The sequence below is a fragment of the Pollachius pollachius genome, assembly GCF_949987615.1.
Source record: "Pollachius pollachius genome assembly, chromosome: 9".
NCBI lineage: Eukaryota > Metazoa > Chordata > Actinopteri > Gadiformes > Gadidae > Pollachius > Pollachius pollachius.
In genome coordinates, this window is record NC_136942.1 from 11,887,810 (window position 1) to 11,902,591 (window position 14,782).

Genomic DNA, 14,782 nt, shown 5'->3' on the forward strand with positions numbered 1-14,782 from the left:
GCAAAGAAGTGCAGAGGTCCCTGCAGGCATCCATACTTGTTATGAAGTCTAGTCTCCTGAACGATCCGTTTTTTCCGGTTTTATGTCATAGCCTACGAACTTCTAAGAAGCATTAGCTGAACACTCTTATTTCGGAAGAAGGGAAGGTTTATGTAAAGACACGTAAGAGCTTCTGAACTACCGAGCTGTTTTAAAGGCGGCATGTGTTCACTGACCATGAATAACTAGTTCTTGACTCTGCCCGACAACACAAGAAAATCACACTTCAATTGTTAATATTTTAATGTTTAACCATTAAAGAAAAGGTGGGTCTGTCAGCCGGGTGGCAGGGCGCTCAGCCCCTCCAGGTCCAGCTCCACGCTGTGTACACTGAAGTCTCCGAGACCCTGAGGAACAAACAACCGTTACCACAGTAACCAGCACAGGGAAAACAAGGTGGGGTGGGGTACGGGTGGTGTTACCGGGGTGCGCTGAAGCAGCTCCAACACAGCGAGCCGTTGGAGGGGCTCCCTGGTGAGCAGGTAGAGGAAGCCTCCTCCACCCGCCCCCGCCAGGCTCTGGCCCAGCGCCAGCGGCTCCAGCGCCTCCATCAGCAGCCTGACGGAGCTGGGCTCACAGCCCGGCACCATCCGCCTCTTCTGCTGCCGCGCCTGCTGCAGACACGCCCCCAGGCCCTGCAGGGAGCCTATCAGCACGGCCGCTTTAGTCTCCAGCCCACGCTTCAGGTGTGTGTGTGTGTGTGTGTGTGTGTGTGTGTGTGTGTGTGTGTGTGTGTACCCTCTGTGAAGGCCCTCACACAGGCCTCAGAGTTGGCCACCAGGTCGTGGGCGTTCTGCACGATGGAGGGCAGGCGGGCGTACCAGCTCCTCACCACGTCCTGAAACACCATCGCCACAATATCACCACCACCACAACACCATCACCATCACCACCCTGACCTGAAACACCATCACCAACCCCACCTTGACGACCCCAGCTCCTCCCTGGTCTGTACTGAGGACCTCTAGGGAGACCTACCTTCCTGCGACAGGTTGGAGACCTACCTGCAGGAAGTTGCTATGTAGACCCACCTGCAGGAGGTTGCTATGGAGACCGACCTGCAGGAGGTTGCTATGGAGGCCGACCTGCAGGAGGTTTCTATGGAGACCGACCTGCAGGAGGTTGCTATGGAGACCGACCTGCAGGAGGTTGCTATGGAGACCTACCTGCAGGAGGTTGCGTGCGAGGCGGGTCTTGCCGGTGTAGATTAATAGGAGATGCCGTTGGACTTCTTCCAGGAAGTGCTGTGATGGAGTGAGACGCTCCACCTCCACCCGGAGGGGCAGCGCAGCCCGGGAGCGCCCCACCTTCACCCCACCCACCAGCCCCCCCACCTGGTCCTGCCAGCCTCCACCTAGGGAGAGACACCACCCAATATACATGGATGAAACATACATCTATCTATGATCCACGCATCCTCCCCATCCCGTCCCTCCCAGCCCCTTTCCCTCCAGGTGTTCCTGTGGCCCCTCCCCCCCAGGTGTCCCTGTGGCCCCTCCCCTCCAGGTGTCCCTGTGGCCCCTCCCCCCCAGGTGTCCCTGTGGCCCCTCCCCTCCAGGTGTACCAGTGGCCCCTCCCCTCTAGGTGTCCCTGTGGTCCCTCCCCTCCAGGTGTCCCTGTGGCCCCTCACCTCCAGTGTACCTGTGGCCCCGCCCCCCAGGTATACCTGTGGCCCCTCCCCCCCAGGTGTACCTGTGGCCCCGCCCCTCCAGTGTACCTGTGGTCAGCAGCTGCTCCAGGTGCAGCACGGCGTGGACCAGGCCCTCAGGGCTGTAGGAGCGGCCGGTTATCAGGTAGACGGCAGCCAACAGCGCCCCCGCCAGGATACTGCTTGTACCTGCAGGACACACGCCGTCAGGGGTGGTGGCTGGAGGTGTTGGGTGGAGGAGGTGGAGGTGATGTGATGGAGGTGATTGGTTGGAGCTGATTGAGGTGATGAGTGGGAGGTGATGGAGGTGAAACTGATGGGGTGGAGGTGATGGGGGTGATGGAGGTGATGGGGTAGAGGTGATGGGGGTGATGGGGTGGAGGTGATGGAGGTGATGGGGTGGAGGTGATGGGGGTGATGGGGTGGAGGTGATGGGGTGGAGGTGATGGGGGTGATGGGGTGGAGGTGATGGGGTGATGGGGTGGAGGTGATGGGGGTGATGGGGTGGAGGTGATGGGGTGGAGGTGATGGGGGTGATGGGGTGGAGGTGATGGAGGTGATGGGGTGGAGGTGATGGGGGTGATGGGGTGGAGGTGATGGGGTGGAGGTGATGGGGGTGATGGGTTGATGGAGGTGATGGGGTGGAGGTGATGGGGGTGATGGGGTGGAGGTGATGGGTGGAGGTGACGGAGGTCGTACCCAGCCCGGAGCCGTGGGGCAGCAGGGACCAGCTGTGCAGCTCCACCCCTCCCCCCCAGCGCTCCATCAGCTGCTGCCCCAGAGGCTGCTGGGAGCTCAGCGACACCAGGCCGCTGCACACACACACTGCCTTGAGGAGAGCGCCTAAACACACACACACACACACACACACACACACACACACACGTTAATCGGATGGGGTCGGGGGTCCCTATGTCGGGGGTCATGACCTCTGCGTCTCCATGGTTACCGGGGGCGTGAGGCTGACAGTGGTCCTTCAGATCCTCCAGACTTTCACACACGGTCTCCGTGGCGACTTGGCTGTCCCGCCCCCCGGCATGGCTGACCAACAGGAGGAGGGGCTCCCTGATGCGGCGGCCGCGAGCTCCGATTGGCCGCCGCCCGTCCACCCTGACCGCCATGTTGGTGACCGAGCCACCATGCTCGAAGGCGATGGGGGGCGTGTCGCTCCAGCCCCCTGCACATGATGGACAAACACATCAGCCAATGGGGAGGAGGGTAGGTAGAGGGTCGGGTCCTGTTCCTGGGGGGTCTCACCTGCCAGGTCCAGCCGGGCGGGGCAGTCCACCTCCTGCCAGCGGTCCAAAGGCGGGACGGGGGCGGGGCCTGTGGAGACCGACCAATGGGAGGACATCAGGGCGCGCCGCAGCAGCACCTGCCCCGCCCCCTCGTAGTGCCGCGCCGCGCGCACCAGCAGGTCGGGTCTGGAGGTCAGAGGTCACACGATGAGCATGACCCCCCATTAACACTCCCAATAGAGGCCCCCCAGTAACACTCCCAGTAGGACCCCCAGTAACACTCCCAGTAGGACCCCCAGTAACACTCCCAGTTGGACCCCCCAGTATCACTCTCAGTAGGGGCCCCCCAGTAACACTCCCAGTTGGACCCCCCAGTAACACTCCCAGTAGGGGCCCCCCAGAAACACTCCGAGTGGGACCCCCCAGTAACACTCCCAGTAGAGGCCCCCCAGTAACACTCACAGTAGAAGCCCCAGTAACACTCACAGTAGAAGCCCCAGTAACACTCCCAGTAGGGGCCCCCAGTAACACTCCCAGTAGAGGCCCCCCAGTAACACTCCCAGTAGAACCCCCAGTAACACTCCCAGTAGAACCCCCAGTAACACTCCCAGTAGAACCCCCAGTAACACTCCCAGTAGGGGCCCCCAGTAACACCTCCAGTAGGACCCCCCAGTAACACTCCCAGTAGGACCCCCCAGTAACACTCCCAGTAGGACCCCCCAGTAACACTCCCAGTAGGGGCCCCCAGTAACACTCCCAGTAGGGGCCCCCAGTAACACTCCCAGTAGAGGCCCCCCAGTAACACTCCCAGTTGGACCCCCCAGTAACACTCCCAGTAGGGGCCCCCAGTAACACTCCCAGTAGGGGCCCCCAGTAACACTCCCAGTAGAGGCCCCCCAGTAACACTCACAGTAGAAGCCCCAGTAACACTCCCAGTAGAACCCCCAGTAACACTCCCAGTAGAACCCCCAGTAACACTCCCAGTAGGACCCCCCAGTAACACTCCCAGTTGGACCCCCCAGTAACACTCCCAGTAGAACCCCCAGTAACACTCACAGTAGAAGCCCCAGTAACACTCCCAGTAGTACCCCCAGTAACTCTCCCAGTAGGGGCCCCAAGTAACACCTCCAGTAGGACCCCGTAGTATCACTTCCAATAGGGGCCCCCAGAAACACTCCCAGTAGGACCCCCCAGTTACACTCCCAGTAGGGGCCCCCAGTAACACTCCCAGTAGAGGCCCCCCAGTAACACTCCCAGTAGAACCCCCAATAACACTCCCAGTAGTACCCCCAGTAACTCTCCCAGTAGGGGCCCCAAGAAACACTTCCAGTAGGACCCCCCAGTAACACTCCCAGTAGGACTGGTCTCACCTGTGCAGCCAGAGCTCTCTCTCCCTGGCCAGGCTGGCCACGCCCTCCTGCACCTGCCCCTCCCCCAGGAGGCTGAGGGCGGGGCTCCACGCCTGATTGGCCGCTGGGCCGCTCCGCAGCCCGCCCCTCCCCTCCCCTGCCATGCACACCAGGACGTCTGCCACACAGGCCAGGGCGCGAGCGGCCACGCCCAGACACGCCTCCGCCCCCGCCCCCTCCAGGCTGCCTGCAGCAACTAGAGAGAGTTTAACAAGATAGGGTGGTGTAGGGGGGTGAAAGTAAGTAAATCAAATGTATTTATAAGGCACATTTAAAAACAGTTTTCACTGGCCAAAGTGCCGTACATGGTGCAAACAAAGGCATATAAAGGAACACAAACCACAGTTTATACAAACATCAAAGTTGATTTAAAATAAAGACAGTACATGAAAATCATAAAAATAAAAACATATCATAAAAGGGGAGGAAAGGCCTGGGAGAAGAGGTGTGTTTTGAGGCTAGATTTAAAAATGTGTCTCTAATTGAAGGCGGCAGTTCGTTCCAAAGACGGGGGGCAGCCACAGCAAAAGCCTCTGTTTTAATCTAGTGCGTGAAACGTGCAGGAGACCCATGCTACATGATTTAAGGGACCTGGGAGCTGAGTGGTGATGGATGAGTTCTGTGATGTAGGGCGGGGCCAGGCCATTTAGGGCTTTAAAAACCATAAGTAGGGTTTTAAAATGAATTCTGTGGTGGATGGGCAACCAGTGGAGGGATGCTAGGATGTGGGTTATATGATCCCGCTTTCTGGATCCAGTCAGCAGTCTTGCTGCAGATTTCTGGACCAGCTGAAGGCAAGAGAGGAGCGATTGAGGGAGTTCTAGGTAAAGGGAGTTGCAGTAATCCAGCCTCGATGTGATGAAAGCGTGGATTACTTTTTCCAAATTGTGAAATGATAAATTGGGTTTCATCTTAGCAATGTAGGGTGGTGTTGGGTGGCGTAGGGGCTGTAGGGTGGTGTAGGGGCTGTATGGTGGTGTACGGTGGTAGAGGGTGGTGTAGGGTGGTGTAGCGTAGTTCATAGTTTGTTATAAGGTGTTGTAGCAGTCATGTAGCGTTTTGAACTGTGAGGTAGCTGGTCAGGTGAGGAGCATGTAAATATGTATATATCTATATCTATATGTATGTATATATCTCTATGTATATATATCTCAATATATATGTATACTTATATATCTATATGTATATATCTATATTAATAAGTTTATGTAGTTGCTCACTGGAGTCCAGGGTCTTCAGCAGCTCCCCCTGTTGGCCGCCCAGGACTGCTGCTCTGAAGCAGGGCAGCAGGCAGGCGTCTGATTGGCTGGTCAGCGTGTCAATCACTCTCCTCCGGCCCGCCAGGAACAACAGCTCCTCTCTCCATCGGAGCTCCGCCTCCTGGTCGGTGAGCGACAGCAGCTCTCTGAGTGACAGCCGCCATGCCCCTCTCCACCGCTCCAGTGACCCGGCCCCGCCCAGCAGCCAGGCCACGCCCCCCTGGTCCAGGCCCACTGCCCCCCCCCTGGCCTGTAGGGCGGGGAAGAGGCGGGCCTCAAGCAGGGGGCGGGGCTTACCTGGAGCCCACAGGTCCTCTGGCCTGGAGACACAGAGCAGATACTACTACTACTACTACTACTACTACTACTACTACTTAGACTGGGTAGCCCCGCCCATTCTGCCGGCGATTTGAGTTCGCCCTGAGTTCGCCCTGGGTTTGGAGAAGACCAATACATACTTTCTGCTTCCGATACATTTTTGTGGGAGCCAATCACCGAGCTGGTTTTTCCCCTTGGCGCGCTATTGGCTGGTTTAACACAATGACGACAGGGAAGCGACGGCAAGCAGCCAATCGCGTACAGAGTCAGTTGAGCCAGGCCCGTTGATCACACCCTTTGTGCTGAAGGAAAGGACAGCAGCTTGGTCTGGCAATAGCCAGACTAACTACTACTACAATTACTACTACTACTACTACTACTACTACTACTACTACTACTACTACTACTACTACTACTACTACTACTACTATTACTACTACTACTACTACTACTACTAGTTTTACTGAATCCTAACGTCTCCTCATACTGGGAAGGTCTCAGTGGGAGAGTCTTACTGGGAGAGTCTAAGTGGGAGAGTCTCACTGGGAGAGTCTAAGTGGGAGAGTCTGACTGGGAGAGAGTCTTACTGGATGCCGGTGCGTGCGTAGAAGTGGCTCCAGTCCTGGTTCAGGATGGTCTCAGAGGATCCCTGGAGACAACACAACTTAACACACACAGAAACCAGGTACCACGTACCAACTAAACCTTCTCAACGGAGAGAACACTGAGGGGTTCAGTGTCCTCCTGGTCTGTGAACCCCTCAGTGTCCCCCTGGTCTGTGAGGAGAACACCTAACCCCTCAGTGTCCCCCTGGTATGACAGGAGAACACCTAACCCCTCAGTGTCCCCCTGGTATGAGAGGAGAACACCTAACCCCTCAGTGTGCTCCTGGTCTGTACCCCCAGGAGAACACTGAACCCCTCAGTGGGCTCCTGGTCAGTGGGCTCCTGGTCAGTGTGCTCGTGGTCTGTACCTCCAGGTGGTCGCGGGCGCCCAGAGCGCTGAACACCGTCAGCTGCAGACCGCCTAGCCGGATCCTGTGTCCCTGGATGATGAGGTCATCAGCCAGGGTCAGCCTCCGGAGGTGGGAGGAGGCCTGGAGGTCCAGGCCGGAGAGCAGCCCCCCCGAGGGGAGGCTCAGCGGACCCTGGGGGGAGGGCGGGTTAGGGGGTCCGACCAACTGAAGGGTCCTGGGTTCAAAGCCCCTTAACCCCTACCTGCTCCTTACCGACCTGTCTCTGTACTGTCTAACCCCTACCTACTCCTTAACGACCTGTCTCTGTCCTGTCTAAGCCCTACCTGCTCCTTAATGACAGGAATCAGATTGAACTTTCCGTCTCTCTCTAAATCAAAGCATCTGATAAATGAGCAAATAGTAAGAAGATACTTTTATAGACAAATATAATGTCAGTTTGTTTAACTCCATCGTCTATGATTCAGATTTCCACAAATGTTATTTCCATGTGGGGTTTCCTTGTGAATCACTCTGTCTTGCAAGAGAAGCGCTGTATGAATAAAGTTTCATGGATACCTGCAGGTGACAGTGTTGTACCACAGAGGCGGTTGCCACGGTGACGTCTCCCTGGAGGACGGAGTTGATGACCCTGGCTCCGGGACTCACCGAGGGACAACTCTGGAGGAGAGAGACACTGCTTACCCAGAGGGTGGAGTAGCACTATGGAGGAGTAGCACTAGGGTGGTGTAGTTCTAGGATGGAGTAGCACTAGGGTGGTGTAGTTCTAGGATGGAGTAGCACTAGGGTGGTGTAGCACTAGGGTGGAGTAGCTCTTGGGTGGAGTAGCACTAGGGTGGAGTAGCTCTAAGGTGGATTAGCACTAGGATGGTGTAGCTCACCTGAACATGGGCCAGTATGAACCGGTTCCCCATGGTGTCGCGGGTCAGACGGGTCACATGGTCCTTGGCAGAGAGACTCAGGTAGTCATAGCGACCACCTGGGACGTATGCTGCAGGACAGAGCAGAGGTTATGGAGCTGATCCACGAACGATGAACCATGTGACCAAGTAGAGCGAGGCTCCTCTCAGCGTGTGTCACAGTGTCTCTCGCCCTCTCTCACCCATTGTGAGCGAGGCTCCTCTCAGTGTGTGCCACAGTGTTTCTCGCCCCCGCCTCAGCGCTGCCCGCTGGGGGGGTTCCAGAGTGCGGCCGTCTTCTGGCTCTCTGTTGACAAACTGCTCCAGAGTCAGGTCGGCACACAGTGCCTTCACCACGTCCAGGAACAGAGAGATCTGCAGGGAACACATAAGAGTACTTATGGTATGCTGTCATGGCAGCAGTCGTCATGGTATGTTCTCATGGCAGCGGTCGTCATGGTATGTTGTTATGGCAGCGGTCTTCATGGTATGTTCTCATGGCAGCGGTCGTCATGGTATGTTCTCATGGCAGCGGTCCTCATGGTATTTTGTCATCGCAGCGGTCATTATGATATGTTGTCATGGCAGCGGTCGTTATGGTATCTTGGCATGGTAGCAGCCACCATGAAAGCGGTCCTCATGGTAGCGGTCGCCATTGGTAGCGGTCGTCATAGTAACTGCTGCTACTACCTGGAGAGCCGGGGCTCCAGAGTCCAGGCCCAGGTATGTGCAGCCGTCCAGAGGAGGGGTCACATGGGTCTGCAGCAAGCGCTCTGATACGCTGCTGCTGAAGAACACAACGCCTGATACCTGAAATCATATATATACCACGGTAACAACTGTTCGGCGGGCATCCCAATGGTAACAGCCTGTTACCATGGTGACAGTGTGTAACCATGGCCACCGTGTTTTTGGTGTGTGTGTGGCGACCTCCCGCATCTTACCATGGGTACGTTCCCGTCAGGCAGAGACGCTCGCTGGATCTCCTCGCTGTTGCCTCTGTAGATTATGTCCTTCACCGTCCCCTAGGAGACCACAACACATGCTGCCTCTAGAGGCTAGGAGACCACAACACACGCTGCCTCTAGAGGCTAGGAGACCACAACACACGCTGCCTCTAGAGGCTAGGAGACCACAACACACGCTGCCTCTAGAGGCTAGGAGACCACAACACACGCTGCCTCTAGAGGCTAGGAGACCGCAACACACGCTGCCTCTAGAGGCTAGGAAACCGCAACACACGCTGCCTCTAGAGGCTAGGAGACCACAACACACGCAGTGGCCAGAGGTTTGTTTACCTGCTGGTCGGCGAGGTAGACTCCGTGATGGGCCGCGAAGGAAGGGTCGCCAGGCAGAGCCAGCACCCTGACCCCGGAGAAACCCTCCCAGGACGGGGCTGGAACACAAGATCAGAAGCTAGCTCTAGCTCTAGCTCTATAGGTAGCATATAACCAGACAATTAGCATGTAGATAGCAATGGTTAGTAAGTTGACAGCCGTTTCTAACCATACCAAGCATGTAGCTAGGCGTAGGTAGCATATAGCTCGTCAAAGGTAGCATGTCGCTTGCCATAATTAGCAGGTTCCTTCATGTATCTATCCATAGCTAGCATGTGGCAAGCTGTAGTATCTCAGGGGCTCACCGTAGTCGAGCGGTAGGCTGAGCAGCATGTCGGTGCTGCAGACCCAGACCCCAGGGGGCGATCCCAGGCAGATCTTCAACACAACAACAAGACTAATGACAACAGGAAGGCTGAACAGTACCAAGAGGGCGGCTTGGAATAATGCTTCAGACACTTCAAACGGCCTGGAGCCGCCCCCCCTGGACAGCCCTGGGGCCCCGGGGTCACCTGGGTGTCCAGACGGTCCAGCAGCTGGTCCACACAGCACACCGGGGCCGTCAGCCTGGGGGACGCCGCCTCCTCCGCCAGCCAGCTGAAGGCCCTGCTGCAGCCGCCCCACGGGTAGTCCCGGCCCTGAGGACACATCACTCTGGGGTAAGGGGTCACCTGGGAGGCCAGGTCCCAGGAGGAGACCCCCTCCTCCTCAAGACCCCCCACCTTACCGTGTGAAGGACCAGGATGTGGGCGTGTTCCAGGACATCGGCCGTCACCACCTGTCAACATCAACAGCTCATATTACCCACAACCACCCTGGGCTACATAGAAAAACAGAATTACACAGAACCTCCTTTATCTTTGTGACGCGGACGGGCTCACCTGTTACCATCAGACAGGTGAGACTACACAGAGGGAGGGGAGGCTCACCTGGGGCTGCTCGTTAAAGAGGAGTTCACCTGCTCGTTAAGAGGACCTCACCATGTGGCCACTGGTTAAGAGGAGCTCACCTGCTCGTTAGGAAGAGCTCACTGCTTGTTAGGAGGAGCTCACCGCTAGTTAAGAGGAGCTCGCCGTGTGGCCTCTCGTTAAGAGGAGCTCACCTGCTTTTTAAGAGCTCACCTGCTCATTAAGAGGAGCTCACCTGCTTTTTAAGAGCTCACCTGCTCATTAAGAGGAGCTCACCTTGTGGCCTCTCGTTAAGAGGAGCTCACCTGCTTGTTAGGAGGAGCTCACTGCTTGTTAGGAGGAGCTCACCGCTAGTTAAGAGGAGCTCACCGTGTGGCCTCTCGTTAAGAGGAGCTCACCTGCCTTTTAAGAGCTCACCTGCTCATTAAGAGGAGCTCACCGTGTGGCCTCTCGTTAAGAGGAGCTCACCTGCTTTTTAAGAGCTCACCTGCTCATTAAGAGGAGCTCACCGTGTGGCCTCGTTAAGAGGAGCTCACCTGCTCGTTAGGAGGAGCTCACTGCTTGTTAGGAGGAGCTCACCTGCTCATTAAGAGGAGCTTACCTGCTCGTTAAGAGGAGCTCACCGTGTGGCCTCTCGTTAAGAGGAGCTCACCTGCTTTTTAAGAGCTCACCTGCTCATTAAGAGGAGCTCACCGTGTGGCCTGCTCGGGCGCTCAAGTGCTCGGCCGCCACCAGGAGGGCGTTGAGCGTGGCCCCCCCGCTGCCCAGCCTCTCCTCCGGGTCCGAGGCCGTCAGGAGCAGGGTCCCCGTGCCCACTGACCCCCGGGTCTGACGCAGGTCCAGCTCTGAGACACAGAGAACCACAACACACTGATAAGAGGAACACACTGAGAACCAGGAGACCAGAGAACACAGGACCAGAACACACTGTTTAATGGCACACACACAATTTATCTATATATTCTTTCCATGAAGTCACCTTTTTGAAAGGCATAAACACTGTCTTTATGTTGGCACGTTAATATGATGACGGTCCATCTGAAGCCCGCCGGCCCGCTCAGCATCGTCTCTGAGATCCTCAGTCTGAAACCACAAGGACCTACGACGGGCTGGAGGGAGAAGGGATAGAAGTACATATTAAAGGACTAGAATTACATATTAAGGACCTATAAGAACATATTAAGGGACTATAACTAAGTATTAAGGGACCCTGTACATCCTAGAAGGGTCACTGACAGGCTCAGGTTAAAGTCTATTAAGATGAAGGAATCTGATCAGGTCAGTTTGGTCCAACAATTCTCTGAAGGCTCGTGGTCAGGAGATCTCCTTATCTTCTTACAATATCCTGAGTCTTCTAGAGATCACTAACCTCTCTTCTTCCAGAGATCACTAACCTCCCTTCTTCTAGAGCACTCTAACCTATCTTCCAGAGATCACTAACCTCTCTTAGGGAACACTAACCTCTCTTAAAGAACATTAACCTCTCCTAGAGAACTCTAACCTCTCTTAAAGAACACTAACCTCTCCTAGAGAACTCTAACCTCCCTTAGAGAACACTAACCTCTCCTAGAGAACCTGAACCTCTCCTAGAGAACCTGAACCTCTCCTAGAGAACAATAACCTCTCCTAGAGAACACCAATCTCTCTTAGATATCACTAACCTCTCTTCTTTTAGAGAAGTCTAACCTCTCTTCCAGAGATAACTATCCTCTCCTAGAGAACACTAACCTCTCCTATAGAACACTAACGTCTCTTAGAGAACACTAACCCCTCCTAGAGATCACTAACCTCTCTTAGAAAACAGTAACCTCTCTTAGAGAACACTAACCCCTCCTAGAGATCACTAACCTCTCTTAGAAAACAGTAACCTCTCTTAGAGAACACTCACCTCGAGAACACTTATCTCTCAGAGAATACTAACCGTCGCGCTCTCCAGCTCTCACCAATCTCTTCCGGCAACAACACAAATCTCGCGAGACTTGACATTGATCGAGACTTGATTTACCTATAAGTACTATTTTAATAATTCATTATTTTTAAGAGGATAACGGTAAATGTATTTAAGATCGCACGTATATGAACGTGAGATATCTTGACTATCGGTCCGCTATCCACCTACACACATTTGACTCAGTTAGTTTTATTTAATTGCATACAAATTTTGAAGTATTTTGATAATCCCGATTTCTTTGGGAACATTTTCTATATAGTTCTGAATCAATAAAGACCAAAGACTTCACAACCCAAAATAATAGATGCAACTGTCTTTACATGTCATTTGTAAACGGTTAAGGGATAGCCATTCATAAATACCTGTAATACTACCGTCCCTACAGGAGTGGAGTCATGTCCGCCACTAAAACGAACGCCCCCTCTGTTTACCAGATTTAATGTAGACTTCACCCAGGTCAGATGTTTAAGGGTCAACGTCACCGCCTCTTTATATGCTTTGGTGTTAAACTATGCAGCCATTGTAAAATTTTATACAATTGTGAACGGACACATCTTCTCTTGGTGTAATGGCTGTTTAAAATTCTAGATAGATGGTTCTAGTCATATACTAGTAGAGATGGTTCTATTGGTCATTCAATAGTAGGCAGTGGATAGTTCTATTCATTCACTAGTAGACTTAGTCAGACAGTGTTATGGTTCCCTGTGTTTTGCTCCAGACAACAAGACACATGAATCCAAAACAGTGTTTATTGAGCACTATACAAAATGAAGCAGTAAACTATTTACAGATGTACATTAAAAAGCAAGCAGTTCTAGAAGGTAGTGAATCAGGAAGGACCGCGCAGACAGCTTCATTCATCCTCTTCCTCCGGCAGGGGTCGGGACCTAGGGCGGTAGAAACATGTTAGATAGCAGGCCCAGCCAATAGCAGTGCCCCCTGCTACATGAAGAACCCTTTACCAGTTCAGCTCCTTCCTACCCTGTACAGCACGCTATTGATACACCAACCCTTTAGACAGTTTAATGAGTTAAACCCTGTTTTGACCGGCCTGAGAGTTAAACCCTGTTTAGACCGGTCTGAGTCTCCTCTCTGTGGCAATGGACAGAAACTGATCTTAATAAGTGTGCTGGCATGTGATTGGATCCCTTGTGTTCCCAGCGGAGGCGGTGGGCGGAGTCTGACCTCCTGCTGGCCTTGGAGGTGCCGCTGCCACCCGCCTCCCCCTCCTCCACCAGGGGGAGCTGGTTCTCCTTCTCGGGGATCCGCCCCGGGCCCCCGAAGAAGTCCCCGATGCCCTTCTGCCAGTCCGGGGTCGGCCGCGGGCACACGGGGTTACCCCCCGCATACTTCCCCTTAGCTGGAGACACAACCACGGTTAACCAGGTTAACTAGGGCTCACCACGGATTAACCAGGTTCACCATGGGTTAACCTGGTTAGCAGTACAACAGAAATTTAAAACAACAAAAAAACAATACGTTGATTTGTAGCCAGATGAAAGGGGAAAAAAAAAAAAAAAAAAAAAAAAAAAAATCATTGTTGAGAAATGGATAGAAAGCAGATTGCCAGTTGGTCCAGTTATTCTCCACTTCCGCCTCTCACCAGGGGTACCGGGAGGACAGCTGCTGCTGCTGCCGCTGCCGTTGTTACCGGAAGTGGACGAGCCCAGAGACTTCCGGGGCGCCGTGGCTGCGACGGCTGAACAAAACACAACAAACAGATGTATCCAGAGGAATGTAGACATGACAAACGTGAATGAACACATGACTTACGTGAAAAAACACATGAGTGACGCGAATGAAGCCTGTAACGTGACCGCTCGCGCTAGTTATCGTTCCTCGGAGCTCTGGCGCCTAAAACTGGCGCCAGTTTCTCATCAAGATAAATCAATAAAGCGCTCGTCACCTTCATAACCAACAGAACTATTAACAATTATAAACGCACATATATACATACACAGAGTATATATTGATGATGTATGAAAACAGAACCCGGGAGGAGGTTCTGAGACCCCGGGAGGAGGTTCTGGTACCCGGGTTGGCGGGAGACGATCCCCGCTAACAGAACTACGTCAATAAACTTAAGTTTCATCCCAACATTCACACGCAATCTCTGATTGGTATTGAACTAATTAAGTCATTACATACGAATAGTCATTATATATATATACACACACACACACACACACAAACACACATCTATATCTATTTTTTTTAAAATCATATTCGTAATCCAGCCCCCGACCGGACCCTGAAGCAACCCGGGATCCGGGGCCTCCGTTACCTTTTCTGTAGCTGCCAGGGACGCTGTCCGCTTTCGTCCGGACCATTATTGTGGTTATTTGATGAAAACAGGCGAACGGTTCGGAGCTCTGTGACACTGCGGCTCTAAGCTCTACTCCCGCCAGCGTTTAAAGGGGAGGAGGAGGGAGGTCACGTTACGAGGAGGCGGAGCTAGACCTGACGTCAGAGGCGTGCCTGGAAGAGGACCCTGCATGAGAGCGTTATCCCTGTCGAACGGACCGCAATTTCCGCTGTGTACCAGTTAATTATGCCCGGGCTAGTCGGGAGTCTTCACAGTGGTTCCTGATCTTAAGACGTTACAGTGTCACAGTGAAACATTTCACCGCTTTTAACAGCCTAGTCACATATCTTCTCGTCTTTCTAATTCATTAATTCAAACCTGGATGTGTGTTCATTTTTATGTAAATTGTTGTCATCATAGATGCATTTTTACTCTTACTTACTCATTCATTGTTAATTATCATAATATTGCTTTTTTTCTTTCTTTTTTTGAAAATAA

The 14,782-nt window shown here is 53.6% G+C and overlaps 2 protein-coding genes across 4 annotated transcripts; both read right to left on the reverse strand.

Annotated features, from left to right (window-relative positions):
* Positions 1-273: 273 nt before the first annotated feature.
* Positions 274-11,964, reverse strand: fcsk (fucose kinase). Of its 3 annotated transcripts, XM_079744140.1 has the most exons (24): positions 11,950-11,963; positions 11,008-11,137; positions 10,722-10,873; positions 9,848-9,898; positions 9,633-9,758; positions 9,426-9,498; positions 9,082-9,179; positions 8,728-8,808; positions 8,474-8,593; positions 7,987-8,158; positions 7,766-7,875; positions 7,443-7,544; positions 6,885-7,058; positions 6,499-6,560; positions 5,555-5,913; positions 4,296-4,530; positions 2,945-3,111; positions 2,637-2,864; positions 2,387-2,530; positions 1,757-1,876; positions 1,206-1,393; positions 778-877; positions 462-685; positions 274-386 (listed from the first exon to the last, which is right to left on the reverse strand). In XM_079744140.1, exons 2-24 carry the CDS (start codon positions 11,090-11,092, stop codon positions 315-317), a joined length of 3,243 nt encoding a protein of 1,080 aa, XP_079600266.1. In that variant the 5' UTR covers positions 11,093-11,137; positions 11,950-11,963; the 3' UTR covers positions 274-314. The 3 variants fall into 3 exon arrangements, with proteins under 3 accessions (XP_079600266.1, XP_079600268.1, XP_079600267.1); XM_079744142.1 differs by lacking the exon at positions 274-386 and having other exon boundaries at positions 577-877; positions 11,917-11,964; XM_079744141.1 differs by lacking the exons at positions 274-386; positions 462-685 and having other exon boundaries at positions 736-1,393; positions 11,917-11,964.
* A 750-nt stretch (positions 11,965-12,714) lies between these two features.
* On the reverse strand, positions 12,715-14,377 carry pclaf (PCNA clamp associated factor). Its single transcript, XM_079742682.1, has 4 exons — positions 14,264-14,377; positions 13,583-13,678; positions 13,165-13,339; positions 12,715-12,866 (listed from the first exon to the last, which is right to left on the reverse strand). Exons 1-4 carry the CDS (start codon positions 14,307-14,309, stop codon positions 12,833-12,835), a joined length of 351 nt encoding a protein of 116 aa, XP_079598808.1. The 5' UTR covers positions 14,310-14,377; the 3' UTR covers positions 12,715-12,832.
* Between the last annotated feature and the right edge of the window lie 405 nt (positions 14,378-14,782).

What these genes read in the sequence shown, in the direction of transcription:
- fcsk (XM_079744140.1), bottom strand. Translation starts at nt 11,092, where the DNA reads ATGCTGAGCGGGCCGGCGGGCTTCAGATGGACCGTCATCATATTAACG. An exon ending in TCTACCTCGCCGACCAGCAG is followed by an intron (nt 8,809 to 9,081) that starts GTAAACAAACCT and finishes GTGGTCTCCTAG; the next exon opens with GGGACGGTGAAGGACATAAT. An exon ending in TACAACACTGTCACCTGCAG is followed by an intron (nt 7,059 to 7,442) that starts GTATCCATGAAA and finishes CCCTCCCCCCAG; the next exon opens with GGTCCGCTGAGCCTCCCCTC.
- pclaf (XM_079742682.1), bottom strand. Translation starts at nt 14,309, where the DNA reads ATGGTCCGGACGAAAGCGGACAGCGTCCCTGGCAGCTACAGAAAAG. An exon ending in CCCTGGCAGCTACAGAAAAG is followed by an intron (nt 13,679 to 14,263) that starts GTAACGGAGGCC and finishes TGTTTTGTTCAG; the next exon opens with CCGTCGCAGCCACGGCGCCC. An exon ending in ACCTCCAAGGCCAGCAGGAG is followed by an intron (nt 12,867 to 13,164) that starts GTCAGACTCCGC and finishes CTACCGCCCTAG; the next exon opens with GTCCCGACCCCTGCCGGAGG.